At 44.3% G+C, this 22,192-nt stretch overlaps 1 protein-coding gene across 5 annotated transcripts in view; it reads right to left on the reverse strand.

Annotated features, from left to right (window-relative positions):
- The window catches only part of trappc12 (trafficking protein particle complex subunit 12), a 111,932-nt gene that overhangs the window by 14,159 nt on the left and 75,581 nt on the right, over positions 1-22,192 (reverse strand). For all 5 annotated transcript variants that reach the window (XM_085996402.1, XM_085996403.1, XM_085996405.1 and 2 more), the window contains exon 9: positions 11,050-11,148. In XM_085996402.1, the coding sequence (XP_085852528.1) occupies positions 11,050-11,148 (99 nt within the window). The remainder of the gene's footprint in view (positions 1-11,049; positions 11,149-22,192) is intronic.

The raw sequence follows: 22,192 nt of genomic DNA on the forward strand, positions 1-22,192 counted from the left end.
CGAAGGAGCCTTGGCGAGTTGCTGCAGTGCATCTTGTAGATGGCACACACTGCAACCACGGTACGCCGGTGGTGGAGGGAGTGAATGTTTAAGGTGGTGGATGGGGTGTCAATCAAGCGGGCTGCTTTGTCCTGGATGCTGTCAAGCTTCTCGACTGTTGTTGGAGCTGCACTCATCCAGGCAAGTGGAGAGTATTCCATCACACTCCTGACTTGTGCCTTGTAGATGGTGGAAAGGCTTTGGGAGTCAGGAGGTGAGACATTCCAATGAGATGCTCATTTCATTGCTGATTCATTTGTTGGGGCACAGTCACAGTATAACATTTTACTACCAGCCCAAACTTGTGTGCTGGCATTTGCATATGATACAGCAGCTACAAAAGTGGAGATTGGCAATACTGTTAATTTGGATATGGTGCCATCTATTGCTTACACTGGTGTGCCGCACAAAACAAGACCCATACAATATAGTTCTTTAAATTCATTCTCAGGATGAGGGGGGTCACTGGCAAGGCTGGCATTTATTGCCCTTTCCTACTTACCCTGAGAAATGGTGATGGGCCGCCTTCTTGAACCACTGGCAGTTTAATACACCGGAGTGGCTTGCTAGGCTAATTCAATGGGCTAAGAGTAAGCCACATTGGTGTAGGACTGGAGGCATATACAGGTCAAACCGGGTAAGGATGGCAATCTTTCTTCCCTAAAGGACATTAGTGAACCAGATGAATTTTAATGACAATCCAACAGCTTCGTGGTCACTTTTACTGATACAGGAAACTTTCGATTTACCGGCACCTAAATAACCGGAAATCTCGGTTAACCGGCAAAATTCAGGAGTAGGTTCAGGTAAGTTTTATTACCTGCCTTCCTCCATCTGTTGCTGTGCAAGGGTGTGGCTGCAGCTGTTGCTAAGCTACAGAGACGCTTGGAACTTGTGGCCATTGTTCTGAACCTGTTGCTAAGCAACAGGGTTTGTTGCTTTATACGGAGCTCTCAGCGCCGTATCTTTTACTATAGCTTTCGGTTATCCGGAATTTTTGAGGAATCGGCACCACGTCGGTCCCGGATAAAAAAAAAAAAGTTTCCTGTACCAGTTCTTTTTTTAAAATTTCCAAATTATTTAAAACTAAATTCAAATTCTCAAACTGCCATGGTGGGATTGGATTATTAGTCCAGGCCTCTGGGTTACTAGTCCAGTAACATAACCACTACACTACTGAACCCCTATCTCCATGTTAATCAATGTCAAATTGATGACAGTTTAAGCAATATTAAATTGAGTTATCCAAGGTCAGATTTTTGAGTTGCTATAACCTCAGAGCATTACATAAGAAATAAGAGGAGTAGGCCATACGGCCCCTCGAGCCTGCTCCGCCATTCAATAAGATCATGGCTGATCATCGACCTCAACTCCACTTTCCCGCCCGATCTCCATATCCCTTGATTCCCCTAGAGTCCAAAAATCTATCGATCTCAGCCTTGAATATACTCGGAGACTCAGCATTCACAGCCCTCTGGGGCAGAGAATTCCGAACTGAGTGAAGAAATTCCTCCTCATCTCAGTCTTAAATGGCCTACCCCTTATCCTGAGACTATGCCCCCAAGTTCTAGACACTCCAGCCAGGGGAAACAACCTCTCAGCATCTACCCTGTCAATCCCCTTCAGAATCTTGTATGTTTCAATGAGATCATCTCTCATTCTTCTAAACTCCAGAGAGTATCGGCCCATTCTACACAATCTCTCATCACAGAACAGCCCTCTCATCCCAGGAATCAATCTAGTGAACCTTCGTTGCACAACCTCCAAGGCAAGTACATCCTTCCTTAGATAAGGAGACCAAAACTGTGCACAGTGCTCCAGGTGTGGTCTCACCAAGGCCCTGTACAATTGTAGCAAGACTTCCTTACTCTTATACTCCAACCCCCTTGCAATAAAGGCCAACATGCCATTTGCCTTCCTTATTGCTTGCTGCACCTGCATGCTAGCTTTCTGTGTTTCTTGCACGAGGACACCCAAATCTCTCTGAACACCAACATTTGAAAGTTTCTCACCATTTAAAAAATATTCTGTTTTTCTATTCTTCCTACCAAAGTGAACAACCTCACATTTCCCTACATTATACTCCATCTGCCACCTTACTGCCCACTCACTTAGTCTATCTATATCCCTTTGCAGACTGTGTTCTCACAGCTTACTGTCCCACCTAACTTTACAAATAGGGTAGGAGAAAATCAAAGAATCAGTTTACACAGGAGCAAGACTGATGGGCAAAGATAAATCTACAACGTGATAGACGTGAGGTACTGTTACTGATCCTCTAAGAAGCATCAAGACAGTGCAATTCCTCTGATGACACACCTGAACGGACATACCAGTCCGTGAAGGGAACAAGTACAATTGGTCAAATGGCCGTTTCTCAGTAATGTTGTATGTTTCTAACTAGGTTCCATTAGGTTACGTGTTGTCACTTCAATGACATAGCAGCATCAGGCTGTGTATAGGTGCCTCATGTTTTTATAAAGGGACACACTACACATATAAGCAGGCCCAACCAATGAGCAACACAGTATAGATGCAATTAATAGGGCACAATGGGTGTCCATTATTCAGAGTAAAATGGATAGAGGTAATTATTCTCATTTAAAAAAGCAGCAAATGAAACTCTGACATAAAGACACGTTGGAGGGAGCTGGTTACACTTAAGGCATCTATACTAATGAGGCTCAAAACTCAATGCTCTCTCATTTCCCTCACACCTCCACAATCTATACAAGTTTAAAAAAAAATTGTTCCTAGGATCTGGGTGCTGCTGGCAAGGCCAGCATTTATTGCCCATCCCTAATTGCCCCCGAGAAGGTGGTGGTGAGCAGCTTTCTTGAACTGCTGCAGTCCATGTGGTGAAGGTACTTCCACAATGCTGTTAGGGAGTTCCAGGATTCTGACCCAGCGACGATGAAGGAACGGCGATATATTTCCAAGTCAGGATGGTGTGTGGCTTGGAGGTGTTCCCATGCGCTTACTGCCCTTGTCCTTCTAGGTGGTAGAGGTTGTAGGTTTGGGAGATGCTGTTGAAGAAGCCTTGGCGATGGTACACACTGCAGCCACGGTACGCGGTGGAGGGAGTGAATGTTTAAGGTAGTGGATGGGATGCCAATCAAGTGGGCTGCTTTGTCCTGGATGGTGTCGAGCTTCTTGAGTGTTGTTGGAGCTGCACTCATCCAGGCAAGTGGAGAGTATTCCATCACACTCCTGACTTGTGCCTTGTAGATGGTGGAAAGGCTTTGGGGAGTCAGGTGGTGAGACACTCGCCCCAGAATACCTAGACTCTGACCTGCTCTTGTTGCCACAGTATTTATGTGGCTAGTCCAGTTAAGTTTCTGGTCAATGGTGACCCCCAGGATGTTGGAGGAGGATTCGGTCATGGCAATGCCATTGAATGTCAAGGGGCGGTGGGTAGACTCTCTTGTTGGCGATAGTCATTGCCTGGCACTTGTATGGCATGAATGTTACTTGCCTCTTAACAGCCCAAGCCTGAATGTTGTCCAGGTCTTGCTGCATGGGGGCACGGACTGCTTCATTTTCTGATGAGTTGCGAATAGAACTGAACACTGCGCAATCAGCGAACATCCCCACATTTGACCTTATGATGGAGGGAAGGTCATTGATGAAGCAGCTGAAGATGGTTGGGCCTAGGACACTGCCCTGAGGAACTCCTGCAGCGATGTCCTGGGTCTGACATGATTGGCCTCCAACAACCACAACCATCTTCCTTTGTGCTAGGGATGACTCCAGCCAGTGGAGAGATTTCCCCCGATTCCCATTGATGTCAATTTTACTAGAGCTCCTGGATGCCACACTCGGTCAAATGCTGCCTTGATGTCAGGGGAAGTCACTCCCACCTCACCTCTGGAATTCAGCTCTTTTGTCCATGTTTGGACCAAGGCTGTAATGAGGTCTGGAGCCGAGTAGTCCTGGCAGAACCCAAACTGAGCATCGGTGAGCAAGTTATTGGTGAGTAAGTGCCGCTCGATAGCACTGTCGACGACACCTCCCATCACTTTGTTGATAATTTCAAGTAGACTGATGGGGTGGTGATTGGCTGGATTGGATTTGTCCTGCTTTTTGTGGACAGCACATACCTGGGCAGTTTTCCACATTGTCAGGTAGATGCCAGTGTTGGAGTTGTACTGGAACAGCTTGGCCAGAGGCACGGCTAGTTCTGGAGCACAAGTCTTCAGCACGACAGCCGGGATGTTGTCGGGGCCCATGGCCTTTGCTGTATCCAGTGCGCTCAATCGTTTCTTGATATGACGTGGAGTGAATTGAATTGGCTGAAGCCTGGCTTCTGTGAAGGTGGGCACCTCAGGAGGAGGCCGAGATGGATCATCCAATCGGCACTTCTGGCTGAAGATGGTTGCAAACGCTTCAGCCTTGTCTTTTGCACTCGCATGCTGGGCTTCTCCATCATTAAGGATGGGGATGTTCATGAAGCCGCCTCCTCCTCCTGTTAGTTGTTTAATTGTCCACCAACATTCACGACTGGATGTGGCAGGACTGCAGAGCTTTGACCTGATCCACTGGTTGTGGGATTGCTTAGCTTGATTACACTGCTTAAGAAGTGTACTTACCCCCTTTTAGACTTCCTTCCTGTTTTCTAGTATTCCTACATTATTCATTAATTAAGAAGCAACCTATTTCTCCTTTAGCAATACTCTTGCTGAGAGAAAGCCACCATGAAGTGGACAAGAGCAGCACAGGCTGATATTTCTTCTGATGACTCCCGACTACTTTTCAGAAGAGAAGGGAAGGATCTAATCTCTAGCCAATGAAGTCAATGGAAATTAAACAAGGTGTGTAACAACCTGCCAACCCAATACTGCCTGTTTTACACCATCACCGAAGTGGAAAGTTACCCCCAATGCTTCTCCATCAATGGCAAAACTAAACTCGTTATGCACTGAATGGACCTGTACCTGACTAGTAATTGATTACATGCTTAAGAACACCAATGTGCTTCACAACTGAACTCTGGCCCAGGCCCCAGTGAACAAAACATTATGATTTAGCATTGTAAGCTTTCATAGCACAGGTTTTCCCCAAGCGCTAGCAACATCGCAACCACTGACCAACGAAAATGCTGGTTTCCTAAGCTAACCTTCTCAAGAGTCATGAAATCAATCAGAAGTTCGGAGGCTGATTTGCAGCATTCCATCATATGAGGCAGCTAGTCTGCTCTGTATTGGATCCAGATGGGCCAATCAGTAACCACAGCAGAAGGTCTAACAACTCTTTGGCCAATAAATGCTCACAAGAATAATACTTGTCTCCTTCATTCTAATCTTGTGAATCAGCTATGCTATGGAGGAAAAAGGGAAAGACGTGCAAAAATCTCTCGCCAGGGATCAATCCGACATTTAAGACCATAATCTCAGAAGTTACAGCAGAATTCTGGCGATCTTCTGTTCTGAAACTTTCACTAGTCAGTCATTTATTGAAAAGCAGATTGGTTTACTGTAAGTGAGGGTTCCATTGTGTGGTCGGGCACTGCTTCTATTGTGATTGAACAACAAAATCCCATCCCAATTATGTTGTAAAACAGTTGATTAAAGCTTTAACGCTTAGACCAAGTGCCTAGTAGTTTTCTTACATCAATTTAATCAACTGTTTTACAACATGGAGGTCTAGTTGTGTCCTTCACTAGTTCCTGGTAAGAATATCCTGTGCAAGCTGGGCCCGTGCATTTATACTCTCCCTGGACAGCGCCACCCGCAGGCCGCTCAGTATTATTTCATCAGTCTTCCAGCATTTTCTGTTGTTATTTCAGATTTCCAGCATCCGCAGTATTTTGCTATTACTGTACAGGAAACTTTGGTTTATCCGGAGGTTAAAAGTCCGGAAAGCTCTATCTACCGGCAAAATTCAGGAGCCGTTTCCTATAAGTTTTTTTTACTTCTCGTTGCTTTTTTTCCCCCCCAAGTCAGGCTCTGCAAGGTCTGCAGCTAAGCAACAGCTTCAGCTAGAGACGCTTTTAAGCTGCAGCCGACTGTTTTGAAGCTGTTGCTAAGCAACAGGGTTTGTTGATTCACACGGAGCTGAAAATCTCCGTATGTTTCAACATTAGCGCTGGTTTGTCCGGCAGTTTTGATCTAATGGCAACAGCTCGGTCCCGTCAGTGCCGGATATCACAAAGTTTCCTGTATATTTCTTTCATGAATGACTGATTCATGTCAAACTACAAACAAGTAGCGCCAGCATGAGGGGTAAAACACCATGGTTCACACAGCAAATGACTAGCCTGCTCGATACATATTCAGCTTGGAATCTAGACAGGTTGCCTGAATGGGTATTGATGGAAGAAATCTATATGCATTAGCAAAAGTCTGTGTTTGGTTCTTATTGGATTAAAAGTTGGTTTTAGTATGCCGAGGTCGACTGGGTGAACAGGTTTCAGCATCAATCTGTTGACAATTTAATTATTACAGATCAAAGACCAAGCTCATTTGGTGAGGTGGTGATTTGTGATTGACAGCTATTTCTCAGGCTTGCAAGAAGGGAAAAGATCAATGATTGGCTGTAGGCCTTTTTGACAGGCAAATTTGTGGCCAGGGGTTTCCAATTACAGGTTTATATAGGGCGACCTGTGCATAGCTCATTGGTCTACATCCTAGTTTTGACTCCATGGCACGGGCTTGGCATGTATGAAGTGCATATCTGTTTTCAAGGTTTAATGCATGTTGATGGAAAGAACAGGGAGAAGGGCCTTTACTGTTTTTATATGCATTGTGAAGAATAGGTGAGGTTTGTAACCTATGTAAATACATTAGCGAAGAATTTCCAGGAGACTTCCGCTACTGGAGTGGCGCATCTATGGTGCTGGGTTTATTTTAAGAACATAAGAAATACGAGCAGGAGTAGGCCAAACAGCCCTTTCAGCCTGCTCCGCCATTCAATAAGATCATTGCTGATCTTCGACCTCAACTACACCTTGCTGCCTAATCTGACAAACATCCACTATAAGTCCACTGAATCCCATAGCTACCTGGACGGCACTTCCTCCCACCCCGCTTCCTGTAAGGACTCTATTCCATTCTCCCAGTTTCTCCGTCTCCGCCGCATCTGCTCCGACGATGCCACCTTCCATACTGGTGTTACCGATAGGTCTTCCTTTTTCCGCAACCGGGGATTCCCCTCGTGGTTGACATGGCCCTCAACCGTGTCCGTTCCATTTCTCGCACTTCTGCTCTCACCGCTACCCCTCCCAGAACCACGATAGGGTTCGCCTTGTCCTCACCTTTCACCTCACCAGCCTTCACATTCAACAGATCATCCTCCGCCATCTCCAGCGTGATCCCACCACCAAACGCATCTTCCCCTCCCCCTTCAGCATTCTGAAGGGACTGCTCCCTTCGCGACACCCTGGTCCATTCCTCAATCACCCCCAACAGCCCTGCCCCTCCCCACGGCACCTTCCCGTGCAAGCGCAGGAGATGTAACACCTGCCCTTTTACCACCTCCTTTCCCACTGTCCAGGGCCCCAAACACTCCTTGCAGGTGGAGCAGCGATTTACTTGTACTTCTTGCAATTTAGTATATTGTATTCGCTGCTCACGATGCAGTCTCCTCTACATTGGAGAGACTAAACGCTTTGCGGAACACCTCCGTTCAGTCTAAGGGTGACCCCGAGCTTCTGGTCACTTATCACTTTAATTCTCCCCTCCACACCCACTCTGACCTCACCGTCCTCGGCCTCTTGCACTGTTCCAATGAAGCTCAACGTAAGCTCGAGGAACAGCACCTCATCTTTCGATTAGGCACTTTACAGCCCTCTGGACTCAACATCGAGTTCAACAATTTCAGACCATAACCTCTGCCTCTATTTTTTCAGGCGGCAGCTGTTGATCATTCTGCCATCCCCATTCGCAACATTTAATCTCTCCTGCTTTCCACCCTAGCACAGACCATCCCTTTTGTTCTTTCCTCCCCTCCCACCTTTCCCTGCCTCTGCACCTGGTTAAAATCTGTTACATCTCTAACTTTTTCCAGTTCTGATGAAGGGTCACAGACCTGAAACGTTAACTCTGTTTCTCTCTCCGCGGATGCTGCCTGGCCTGCTGAGTGTTTTCAGCATTTTCTGTTTTTACCCCATATCCATTTATTCCCTTAGAGACCAAAAATTTATCGATCTCAGCCTTGAACATACTCACGACTGAGCCTCCACAGACCTCTGGGGTAGAGAATTCCAAAGATTCACAAACCTTTGAGCGAAGAAATTTCTCCTTAGAAGCTTACACCATAGACGTTCCAGGAAATTATGTTGCAGAAGGAACCGGAAAAACTAAGCGGGGCAGGTGCTGCTCAGTTTCCGACCAATTATGATGAGGAGATCTTAGACAGGCATTAACCTTCATTAGCATATGCAAGAAGTCTAACGCTTATTTATTTAAAGCAGCCACCAGAGATACCTGAATATTGCCCAAGCCAATATGACATCGGGCATATTTCAGACACCCTGGGACAAAGCCCCGTTTCACACCGAAGCAATGGGGAAAAACCAAGGAAAAATTTCACTCCCAGTTTGCTTAATCTGAAATGCGTAACTTATGGCATAAATTGCAGATTGTGCCTTGAGGAAATTGTGGGCCATTGTACTGAATATTGCTCAAATTGTTCAGTTACCTGTTCTTTGTTAAAATAAACTGTCTGCAGCTTTATAGCCTGAGCCTCGGTCTGACAATGTATATTCAATCCATCTATCAAAGAGAGGGGAGTCACGTGATGATACATGGTACATTTTGATAAGCTGGGCTACAGTGGTACGGGCTCTCTATTCAACCCCTGGTCTCAATGCCATTCACGTGGACACTGGGCAAATAAAGACACACTCTGGATTGAAAGGGCACGAGATCCATTTAGGGCGTGGTTAGTGATTCTGAACCAGAGTATCTAGCATTACATAATAGGTCTCGGACAGTAAAAAGGTTTAGACACTTCCATAAAAATTAAAAAAATTATATAAAATCTTCTGTAGGACACATAATTCCTGCCAGAAAACCTCAATTCCTTTCGTTACAACTTTTGTTACCTTTTTCTTTATAAACCCTTGTTAACATTTCCCATTTAAGTTTCCTTTGTCAAGTTGAGCTCTTGTGTTGGCAGGCTTTGTTCACTAGGTGGCTCTGTGCAGTAAATTTCTGAAGTTTCTCTCTCGCATCCATTGCCACTTTGGTTTGTGTAGTTAAGTTTTAAAGTTCAATTTCTTTTAATTTATTTTTAAATTTAACTTAATTTATTTCTTTTAACTTTCCTACTATGTGTCATCTCTTGCCTCCCCTCTCCAGGGGACTCAGTTTTTGGCCACTTAGGCCCCAGTGCCTGGCGCAGCCTGTCCGTGCTCCTTGCTTTGGTCTTCCTCAGACACCAGAGTCCCATTCCTGACCCATCAAAACGATTGGAGTTGTGTTCCTGGCATCATTCTTCTGCCAGGGACTCACATCTCCCCGTCAGCCCTGTTCCTCATTGTGACCGGGCTCTGCAAGAGACACAAGGGTGGACATTGCTCGAGAGAGCGAGAGCGCCAGGTGGGAAGAAAGGGACATAGATGGGGGGGGTGGTGGTAGGGAAGGAGAAAGATGACCCCCGAGTGTTTGAGATGGGGCAGCACATTACTACAGAGATGAGAAGAGGGAGGAGTACAGGGGCACAGAAATGGGGGCAAAAGACAAGAGAAACGGAGAGAAGAAAATCTGGGAAAGAAATGAGGGAAGGGGAAGAGACTAACATCAGGGGTAGAAGGAGATACCGTTGTTTGGCTCACATTTTCAGAGACCAAGCGATGGGTAGGCAACAGATAGACCAGGAGGGGGAAAATGGACATAGACCAGGGGAAATAGAAGAAAGATAGTGGGAAATAGAAGAAAGATAGTGGAATAGATTGTGGGAGCTTGAATGGTGTGGGGGGGGGGGGGGGGGGGGTGGGGAGGAAGAAATCACTATATAGCTAGCGAGACTGGGGAAAGACATTACCAGAGAGATGGAATACAAACAGAACAAAAGACACTAGTGAGAGACAGAGATGGTCCCATAAAATAAGAATATCAAACCAAGACCTCTGCCTCCTATTTTCCAGCTCTGGCCTGCCCCCTGCCCCCCACCTTTCCTGTTCATCTCTCTATCTTTCCCTTCACCACTCTTCACCCTCTGCTTCAAATATATGTTTAAACACTGCAGCCCCTTTCTCCCCTCCGGCCAAACTCTCCTGCAAAGAACTAAACAAAAAATTCACTTAAGCAGCCCCACTACGATGCTATCCAACATTGCTCTCGAACCCTGCTCAAAAATCTTAAATCTACTGGTCCCACGTTGGCGTCCAGAAATCGCTCGCCTCACATCTCTACCTCAGACCCCAACTGCATCATTTATGCCTCAGCATTCCTCCGTTCTCCTACTACCCTCCTCACTTTCACTCCTCTCGGCTCTGCCCACAAGCCAAGATCAACACAAATTTGTAGGTTAACAACAGCACAGATGGAGTCGTAAAATTGACATGCTTCTGTATTAATTTATTGATTTGCAGCTGCTTGTTGCTCCATGAATTTAATCATTCAATGGTGGCAAGTGCTCGATTAGTTTAATTAATTAATTCATGTTACTTTGGCAGAAATGCCCATCAGTAACCTTTCATTGTCAGCGAGTTGGCATACATTTTGTTTGTATATTTTTGTGTACATTTGGTTTTCCTTCTGCGATTACACAGTTTCAAACAAAACAAATAGTTATAATGTAACTTCTCAATTTTATTCCACTTATATTTTAACCTTCATGTTATTTTACTGCCAGCTTTTCTCAACTGTTTTAGGGTTTATGGTCATTAAATTGTTTGGGAACATTGATATAAAGCTTTTCCAGAAGGTACAGCTCCTGCTCCCTATGTGCAACGTCAAAGGAGATTGACTAGCGTATTATAAAATTCACTAAATTAGTGCCTTAATGTTCAAGGTTAAAGGATACGACATAGGATAGTCTCCCTGTGACCTCTCCCATTGCTCATACCTGCAAAAGTAGCCTTCCTATGCCACTTAGAAGCTGAGGCTCTTGTTCTGGTTGGTATTGGATGACTGAGTGATACATGTCAACTGCAAGTACGTAGTCCTGAGGAAGAGGGGAAAAAAACAAACCCACAGTAAACAGCTTGCTCAGTTCTGCATCGTAGATCCAATATACCAACCTTAACCCTTTGATGGCTGCAATGCCAGTTTGGAAACAAAAATTGGGGTCTGTTTCAGTTTGCTCAAAGAATGGCATGAATTGAGGAATATTATACAGCTTTGTACAATTTGCTGAATTTACTTACAATAAATCATTCACAGTACAAATATTAAAACAATGTTTCCTAAACCTATTATTTTTAATGAATGTACTTAATTTAGCTGTCTGGTCAGAAATGTCATGTTAAAAGGTATCAAAATGCTAATTCACAATGAATTAAAAATCTTAACCTAAAACATTCTATGTCATAAAACATTGGGGAGTATTGTCAAATCTAATTTGCCAGTCAGAAAGTAATATACTCAAGCTTATACAAAGAACTGAAAAAATAGCAGAAACAAACTCATCAATGGCATAATGCACCCCAGTACCAAAGCCATGCAGACCAGAAAATTTCCAGGGTTCAATCTCCAGTCTATACTGAACTACCCAAACTCAGCAGGTGCATGACAATTGTTAGGAAGGGGAAAAGTAGCATCAGCCAGGGTTCCTCTTCCACAATGGTAACCTGGTAGCATGTTGGACATGATTGTTAATGCCCTACATGTCTGAATAGGCTGCAAACACTCAATATCTAGGTTAATTCGAGACAAATGGCCATTTGGGCACAGTACTAGAGGGTGGCCACAGAATCGTGCCTGGCAGGAGTGGGCACCCTCAGGAACGAAGGGGAGAAAAGGAAAGGCAATTAGAAAAATGAGGGGCAGAATCAGAACTGAAATACAAATATCCGAAGAAGAAATCAAAACAGCACAAGATCGAAAAGTACCGAGAGAAAATACATAAAATGAAATACCCAATTTTTAGTACAAAATCAACCTAAATAGAAACAGAAGACAATGAGTTCTGAAACTCACTTGGAGGGTGGTTTGGGGCTATTCTTGTTACTGGCTTCTCTGCTACTATGCACTAAAGTCACTAGGTTCCCTTAAACACGGCAGGTCCACCAATATATGAAATGCCAAGTGTCAAGTGTCGCTTCCTTATTTGCAGATTCCACCAACAAAATGCAACACAGATTTCTCCACATTTCTATGCTCTTTCCAAGATTCCCACGGTTCTTCGTTTCAGCGGCCCGGATTTTCCGGGGGCCTGTGACTGCATAGGCGATGCGCATGTGCGAAAACCTGGAACTTGTGATCTGTCAAGTTTCAGCTCGACAGATCGTGCGAATGCGCAGGAAATGGACATTCGCTGGCGCCGGGTTTGCCCAACCACTGCCCACGAAACTCTTACGCCTGGTAAAAGCAGGTGCAAGGCCTTCTCTTACCAGCATAAGGGTTTAAATAAATATTAAAATACATTTAAAAAAATGATTTAAACATTCAAAAACCTTTAAAATTAGTTTGGGTTATTTCTGGCCCCTTTAAAAATGTTTAAATTTATTTTACAAAAAATTAAATGTTTTAAATATTTAATTAAATTGTATTTTAATTAATTTTGAACATGCGATGATTTATTTTTATTTAAGTGGGGTGAAAGTGTGTTTTTTTAGGGGATTCCTATTCATGCTTATGGGGATTCCGTATGTAAATGGAATCCCCATAAGCATAATGGGAATTCCCCCTTTGCCATTGGTTGGGCCGGCCCACATGATCCCAGGGGCGTTTGCGAACCGCCTGCGCTCCTGGGATACGTGGGCCTTTATGCAGGCGTACGCCCGCAGGTCCAGGACTGCAAGAGTCCGAAGGTACGGAGGCACCAGGTGGGTGTGTACTTTTCTTGCAGTTCGGAGGCATTCCTCCGATTGCAATTTCCAGCCCAATATATTTTTCTCATGTGGGACCCGGTCAAAGATTTCCTGAAAGTAGTAATCAACTACACACACGGAGTTCCACGAACCACTTCATTTGTAACATCTTCAACAAAGTCAAGGAGGTTTGTCAAGCAGGACCTTCCCCTTCTAAATCTACGCTGGCTGCTTCTTAACGATCTACCGTCATACAAGTACTCCTCAAGTCTACTCCTTGCAATGAGTTTATTATTTTACCCACCAATGGGGATGTAGTGGCCCATTTGTCCCCTTTTTAAATATAGGCATAATATTTGTTTGTCTGTCTCCAATCCTGCAGATCCTCTCCAATGATTCTTTCATGACTGTAGCCAGTATCGCAAAATGTTTGTTCCTAGTCTGCTTCAGCATCCTAAGATAAGTGTCGTCTAGCCCAGGGAATTCTTTACTTTTCAGTCTTGAACATATCAAGTACCAACTCGACACAGATCCCTAAATCCTACAGGATATTGGTTGTACTATGATAATTGGACAGTAGATTAGTATTTTCTCCCCAATGAAAACTTCAAGAAAACATTAAATAATTCTATTTCCCCTTCATCTTTAATTACTTTACCACTTTTACCCATTAATTCCAGGCCACTCTTACTATTATGATACTGAGAATATATTTTATTATTGTTATGCTGAATTTGTACAAGACTTTGGCTAGGCCACAGTTGGATTCTGTGCGCAGCCTAAGCAAATTAGGAGGACATTAGACTCAAGGAAACAGTACAGTAAAGAATCACTGGAATGAAAGTTTACGAAGAAAACCGTGAAAAATTGGGGCACCGAATAAAGAAAATTAAGGAGTCGTCGAATTGTAGTTTCCATTAAAACCCTTAATAATGGAAAATACTCGAGTGTAGTGCAAGATCGTTTCCACTGGCTGTGATAAACTTGGTATGATCGCTAGAAGAATGAAGTTAAAAGTTTTTATGTACACAGGTTATTAGAACATGGAATGATTACTGCAAATGGTTATTGAGGCAGAGACTATAACATCATTTAAAAAGGGAATTGGTTTAATTATTTGAAAAGAGAAGATATAAAAAGGATAAGGAGAAAGGACAGGGAAATGAGATTAGAGTATACCTCTCCAGTTGAAGAGCGAGTACCGGTGCAGGCACGATGGGTCAAATTTCCACCTTCTGTGTTGCAAATTCTAGGATTATGATCCTTTGCTTTGTCCATCTCTAGTGTCCTCTTTGCACCCAATATCCATTTCCGCCTATATATTCCACCTCCTATTTCCTTGTAGGATGTATAATGCTATTTTCTTTCTTATTTCCATTTTAATTGCTCTATTCAGCCATGTTGGGGACTACTTGCCCAGTTTACACTTAATGGCCCTGAATTTCCAATCGGAGGCTTCCTGCGGGTGGGATGCCTCCGATCAGGAAAAATTCTACGAACTTACCTGCCCTAATTTATCCTCATGTGGATCGGTGTCAAATTTTGTGTCTCAAAATACTCCTGTGCAGCGCCTTGGGATGTTTTACTATGTTAAAGGTGCTATATAAATACAAGTTGTTGTTGTTGCTGGTTCCGTAGATACCGCGGCTTCCGCTCCTGGGCCTCTCCTCTTCGAAATGCGCAGAGGCCCAGGTATCCCAGGGGCGCAGGCGGTTCGCAAGCGCCCCTGGGATCACATGGGCCAGGCGAACCAATGGAAGAAGGAAATCCCCATTCATACTTTTGACAGTTCCTTACGCATGGAACTGTGAAAAGTATGAATGGGGATAACTGCAAAAATGCACCAACACACTGAAATAAATAAATAGAAACCATTACATATATAAATTAAAAATGTCATTTAATTAAATGTTAATTTTTTTAATGTTTTAACGGGGCTTAATATAACCATACCTTATTGGACAGGGTTTTTAATTTATAAGTGAGTGATACAATCTTATTGTTCTAATTTTTTAAACTCTTATGCTGGTAAAAGCAGGCCTTACGCCTGCTTTATCCAGGTGTAAGAATTCGATGGCCTTTCAGTGGGCGGAAGTTGAGCAAATAAGCGCAATTCTCCACCCGTGGAGGCCCTTTTCTTTGGCATGCATTGGATCGGTCAAGAGAATTCTTGACAGATCACAAGTTCCGATTTGCATGCCTAAAACCCAGAACTTGCGCGGCCCCTATGGGCGCGTACACACCTCGTACGCACCCGTGGGGGGTCGGAAATTCAGGGCCAATATTTTTGGCTACATACCGGTTTTGTAAATTTATTATAAAAGGGTTCAATTTTCCCCTCAACTGAGCTTGCTCAGCAATATGCCACAATTAATTTCTTACTCCACTGAAATTTGCCTTTCTGAAATTGTATATTTCCGTCCTGGTCCTCATTGGAACCTATTATCAGATGATCACAAATTGAATCATGCTATAATTTCTTATCCCCAGATGTTCTGTATTATGGTTAACTTGTGAGGAGAGTTCTCTTGGTGAGGTCCATAATGCACAGAGTCAAGAAGCAGTCTTGTACCACAGTGTAAGCCGTGGCTCAGTGGGCAGCACTCTCGCCTGAGTTAGGAGGTTGTGGGTTCAAGTCCCACTCCAGAAACTTGAGCACAGAAATCGAGGCTGACACTCCAGTGCAGTACTGAGGGAATGCTGCGCTGTCGGAGGTGCCGTCTTTCAGATGAGACGTTAAACCGAGGCCCCGTCTGCCCGCTCAGGTGGATGCAATAGACCCCATGGCAATATTTCGAAGAACAGCAGGGGGAGTTCCCCATGGTGTCCTGGCCAATATGTATCCCTCAATCAACATCAGCAAAAAACAGATTCTCTGGTCATTATCACGTTGCTGTTTGTGGGAGATTGCTGTGCGCAAATTAGCTGCCACATTTCCTACATTACAACATTTCAAAAATACTTCATTGGCTGTAAAGCGCTTTGGGACCTCTGGAGGTTGTGAAAGGCGCAAAATAAATGCAAGTCTTTCTTTCTTTAACATTTACTAGTTATGTTGCCTTACTTCCATTAAGCATTCCTAGATTGTACTGCATTGGTTGAAATCACCCAGTACTATCTTATCTGTACATATCCTTCTTATCCAACTGCATAAATTGCTATAATAGATGTGAACAGCAATGAACTTCTATTTATATCGTGTCTTTCATAATGTCAGGATGTCCCAAAGCACTTTACAGCCAATGAAATGTAGTCATGTTGTAATGTAGGGAAAGATGGCAGCAAATTTGCACACAGCAATGAGATCAATAATTTGATTTAGTGATGTTGGTTGAGTGATAAATATTGGCCATGACAGGGAGAAATCCCCAGCCCTTCTTTGAATAGTGCCATGGGATCTTTTGGGTCCATCAGAGAGAGCAGACAGGGACTCAGTTTAATGTCTGATTCGAAAGACAGCAACTTTGATGGTGCAGAACTCCCTCAGGACTGCGCTGAAGTATTAGCCTAGATTATGTGCTGAAGTCTCTGGAGTGGGGTTTGAACCCACGACCTGCTGACTCCGAGGCAAAAAAGTGTCACCACTGAACCAAGGCTAACACAATGCCATGATAAACGTGGCAAGGAAAACTCCTGTCGGTCTAGAGATAGGAAATATAACATGGGCAATCAGCTGTCGGCCATCAACCACAGAACAGACTATAGCTACACACAACATATTCCCTGGCCAGAAGTACTGAACAGCTAGAGCCAGGTGGCAAATTTAATTTGGGGTATTGACCATACCAATTTTTTTTTTTAATCCACAGGAAGTCAAAGCTCTGCAGCCACTCCTGTAGTGTACATCAGCACCACATCATCCAAGGCACTATTATGCGCCACCTTTCAGAACGACTTTCAGCAAAATTAAATGCCATGTGATTAAAGGGGCAGTGGCAGCGTGGATACGAAATTGGTTAAGTGACAGAATGCAGAGAGTAGTGGTGAGCGGTTGTTTTTCAGACTGGAGGGGGGTATACAGTGGAGTCCCCTAGGGGTCAGTATTAAGACCACTGCTCTTTTTGATATATATTAATGACCTGGACTTGGGTATACAGGGCATAATTTCAAAGTGTACAGATGACATGAAACTCAAATGTAGTAAACAGTGAGGAGGATAGTAACACTTCAGGAGGACAGACTGGTGAAATGGGCAGACACATGCAATTTAATGCAGAGACGTGTGCACTGGTAGGAAGAATGAGGAGAGGCAATATAAACTAAATGGTAGAATTTTAAAGGGGGTACAGAAACAGATCGGGCAGCACAGTGGCATAGTGGTTAGCACTGTTGCCTCACAGCGCCAGGGACCCGGGTTCGAATCTGGCCTCAGGTGACTGTCTGTGTGGAGTTTGCACATTCTCCGTGTCTGTGTGGGTTTCCTCCAGGTGCTCCGGTTTCCTCCCACAGTCCAAAGATGTGCGGGTTAGGTTGATTGGCTATGATAAATTGACCCTTAGTGTTAGGGGGATTAAATACGTGGGGTTACGGGGATAGAGTGGGATATGTGTTGGTGTAGGGGTTACGGGGATCGGGTGGGATATGTGTCGGTGCAGGCTCGATGGGCCGAATGGCCTCTATCTGCACTGTTGTGATTCTGTGTATGTACAGAAATCTTTAAAGGTGGCAGGACAAGTTAAGAAGGCTCCTTGGCTTTATAAACAGGCACAGAGTACAAAAGCAAGGAAGTTATGTTAAACCTTTATAAATCATTGGTTAGGCCCCAGCTGGAGTATGGTGTTCAATTCTGGGCACCACACCGTAGGAAGAATGACAAGGCCTTAGAGTGGGTGCAGAGGAGATTTGTAGTGTCCGTGTGTAGATAAAGACACTGAAGACAGGAGTTGGTTCATAGGTATTTACTAAGCAAGTCTGGGGGGGGGGGGGGGGGGGGGGGGTGTTTCTAAAGGATATACACAATACACAGGCTTATATAGCCCAAGTGGCAATTACCGGCATTACGCACACCTGGGGCTCTTAAAGGCACATACACCATAATTGCTCTTAAAGGCACATACACCACAATTCCTCCCCTTCTAGCTAACTAGTACATCATATTTTAAGTAATTATTAATTACATGTTATATGCAAAATAATATACATTGCTGTATTAATTAATTATAAGTTAGTCTCTCAGGAGGCTTCCTGACTCGGTCCGGATAACGCCTCGGGGGTGTAGTAGTTTCTGGTGGTGTAGTAGGTTCTTCTGGCAAGGCTGATTCGGCTTGAAGGCCAGTGTCGGGTTCATCGGGCTCCAGTATCACCGGATCGGAGGTAGATATGGGTATCTCTACTTCATCGTCAGATGTATAGAGTGGTGGTGTAGGTTGTCCCTTTTCGGATGACTTGATGATTTGGTCAGCATGGCGCCTTATTATGCTGTCTCCGATGTCCACGGTATACATCAGTGGTCCTAATCGTGTGCAGATAGTTCCAGGCTGCCATTTCTCGGTACGGTAGTCCCGGGCCAAAACCGGTTGGCCTATCTGGAAGGCCCTAGTTGGCCTATCATTCATGCCCTGAAACTGCCGGTTCTCCACGTCCCTTCGGATGTTGGGCTTGACCAAATCCAGCCGGCATCTTAGGTTTCTATTGTAGAACATCATGGCGGGAGTTTGGTTAGTAACCATATGCGTTGCATTCCTATATGCAAATAAGAAGTTATCCACCTTGTGCTGAAGTTTTATGTCTTCATTACCCATGGCCTTGATGCCCTTCTTGAAGGTCTGGACAAACCTTTCAGCCAATCCATTGGTGGCGGGATGGTATGGGGCGGACGTGTAGTGCTTTACCCCATTGTTCTTTAAGAACTTTCTGAATTCTTCGGACACAAATTGCGGTCCATTATCAGAACATATCTGCTCCGGCAGCCCATTCCTGGCAAATATGGTCCTTAATACTGTGATGGTTTTTTCCGTGGTGGTGGAGGACATCTTTATTACCTCCGGCCACTTGGAGTGTGCATCAACTGCGATTAAGAACATTGAGTCCATAAATGGACCAGCAAAGTCGATGTGCACCCTTTGCCAGGGAGATGAGGGCCACTCCCATGGATGTAGAGGGGCCTGTGGCGGAGCATTTTGGACCTTCTGGCATCCTAGGCAGCTCTTGGTCATGTCTTCGATGTCTCCATCGATATCTGGCCACCATACAAACGCCCTAGCTAGGTTCTTCATTTTCACTCCACCCAGATGCCCCTCGTGAAGCTCCTTTAGCACTTTATCCTGGAGTTTGGGTGGAATCACCACTCTGGATCCACACATCAAGGTTCCTCGGCACACTGACAGCTGTTCTCTTCTTTGCGAGAATGCTGGCAACAGTGGTTCGCCATGTGCTGGCCATCCCTTCACTGTTAAATCGTAGACCCGTGAGAGAGTAGGGTCATTTCTTGTCTCCCTTTCAATGGCAGAATTTGTCACCGGTAGACATTCCACTATGGTAGAGTGGAATATCTCTACTGGGTCTACTGTAGGTGCCTCTTCTATCGTTGGCAACGGTAGGCGCGATAAACCGTCAGCATTCCCATGCTGTTTTGACCCTTTGTATTCAATGTTGTATTGGTGTGCCCCTAGAAAAAGGGACCACCTCTGTAGTCTTTGTGCCGTCATAATGGGGACACCTTTTTTAGGGTTGAATATGGAGATGAGGGGTTGATGGTCAGTCAGCAAGGTAAATTTTTGTCCGTGTAGGTAATGGTTGAATTTCTTCACTCCCCATACCAGGCTGAGTGCTTCCCTGTCTATCTGGGCATAGTTACGCTCAGCTGAGTTCAATGAGCGTGATGCAAAAGCTATCGGTCGTTCCGAGCCATCAGGGAATCTATGGGACAATACCGCTCCTATGCCGTAAGGGGATGCATCGCACGCCAGTCTGATTGGTAGTGATGGGTTGTAATGAGCCAAAACTTTCTCGGATGTGATTAAGTCTTTACATTTATGGAAGGCACGTTTACAGTCTTCGTTCCATTTCCAAATCACTCCTGTCTGTAGAAGATCATTAAGAGGGTGTAGAATAGTTGATAAGTTCGGTAAAAATTTATGATAGTAATTTATTAATCCCAGGAATGACCTTAATTGTGAAACATTTTCAGGTGCTGGGGCTTTTATAACTGCTTCAATTTTTTCAGGTGACTTATGCAACCCTTCCTTATTAATTATGTGGCCACAATATGATATCTGATTTTGGAAAAATTCGCACTTGGGGCGATTTGCTCGTAGGCCCCGTTCTTTCAGCCTAGTGAGCACCTGCTCCAAATTGGCAAGGTGCTCATTGTCGTTGTCTCCTGTTATAAGGATGTCGTCTAGGTAGCATCGAGTCCCCGGAATCCCTTGCAGGACTTGCTCCATAGCTCTTTGCCAGATAGCTGGAGCTGATGCTATTCCAAAAACCAGTCGATTGTACTGGTACAGGCCTTTGTGTGTGTTTATTGTGAGATACTTTTTAGAGGTTTCCTCAACCTCCATCTGTAGATATGCCTGTGCCAAGTCAATTTTTGTGAAACGTTTCCCTCCGGATAGTGAGGCGGAAATATCTTCTATCCTCGGAAGAGGATACTGTACCGTGTGAAGGACCGGGTTTACAGTCACCTTAAAGTCCCCACAGATGCGAATTTTTTTCTGTTCCTCAGAGTTATTTTTCAATGTCTTTTTCATGACTGGAACGATGGGTGTTGCCCATTCGCTCCAATCTATTTTGGATAATACGCCTGCCTTTTCCAAATTCTCCAGCTCTGCCTCGACTGCTGGACGTATTGCGTATGGCACTGGTCTTGCCTTAAAACATTTTGGAATTGCTGTATCTTCCACTTTTATTGAGGCGGTGATGCCTTTCAAGGTTCCTAGTTTCTCTTGAAACACTTCTTTGGCGTTGGTCAAGATGTCTTTTAATCGTTCAGGTATGATGTCATCATTGTTTTTTTCCTTACTGGTCACCGTCAGTGCCTGAATGGAGTGCCAGTCTAAACGTATCTTCCTTATCCATTCACGTCCCAACAACGGTGGACCACCATCTTGTAGAATGTATAAATACAACTTTTGTATTTCTTTGCCGTTGTATACCACAGGCACCCTTATTTTTCCTTTGGGGTAGACTTTCTGCCCCGTATATGTTTTTAAGATAATGGATGTGTCTTTTAGAGGTATATGCGAAAATAGCCTCTCGTAATCTCGTCGATTTATTACGGTTAGAGCTGATCCTGTATCTAGCTCCATTTTAACTGGGGACCCTGCTATTGTGAGGGTAACCCAAATGGTTTGGTAATCCTCTTTGGCAAGTACATTATGTAATTTGAGACAGCTTAGTCTCTTGTTTCCGGAGTCGCTATCGCTATTCTGGTCTTCGGAGCTATTGTCCGTCATCAGTTGTACCTTCCTGTACTTTTCTTTATTGATTTTTTGTTTTCTGTCAGTGGATTTATTTTGTCCAGATTGGCATACCCGTGCAATGTGTCCAATCTTACCACATTGCCTGCATGCTTTGCCCTTGAACCAGCAGTCCCTCTGGTTATGGGTGGATCTGCCGCAGCGATAACAGCTTCCGAACTCCTGTGTCATTTTATGGGTGCCGAAGTCCTGTGTCTCTTGTTGTATCTCTGCAGCTCCTTTTGCTGCTGCTTTGTATGATACAGCCATACTGAAAGCTTTGTCCAATGTTAAATCTTTTTCAGAAAGCAGTCTTTTTTGTGTTCCTTCACTTAAGAGACCGCAAACAAATTTGTCTCGAAGATAATCCGATAGTCCTGCTCCGAATTGGCAGTACTTTGATAGCTTTCTTAATTCGGTTAGGTAATCAGCGTTACTTTCATTCTTGTGTTGATTTCTCTTGAAGAACTTGAATCGTTCCGCTATCAGCAGCGGTGTTGGGTTTAAATGCTCCTGCAGGGTATCAACAATTTCTTTAAAAGTCTTGTCCTTTGGTTTGGCTGGAGTGATTAAATTTCGTAACAGCCCGTATGTCTTCGCGCCCATTAAGTTCAGAAGTACTGAAGCTTTTTTTTCATCTGCTATTCCATTTGCAGTGCAATAAACCTCTACTCTTTCCACGTATGTGGTCCAATCTTCTATTTCGCCATCAAAAGCCTCAATATTACCAGATTTAGGCATTTCAGAAAAGATATGGCGCTTCCCGCGCTTTTTTTCTTCTCTGTAGCAACGATATGGCGCTTCCCGCGCTTTCCCGCCGCTGCTACCGATAACAACG

This window comes from Somniosus microcephalus, chromosome 9, assembly GCF_052327205.1.
Source record: "Somniosus microcephalus isolate GS21.2 chromosome 9, FLI_Smic_1.0, whole genome shotgun sequence".
Lineage (NCBI taxonomy): Eukaryota > Metazoa > Chordata > Chondrichthyes > Squaliformes > Somniosidae > Somniosus > Somniosus microcephalus.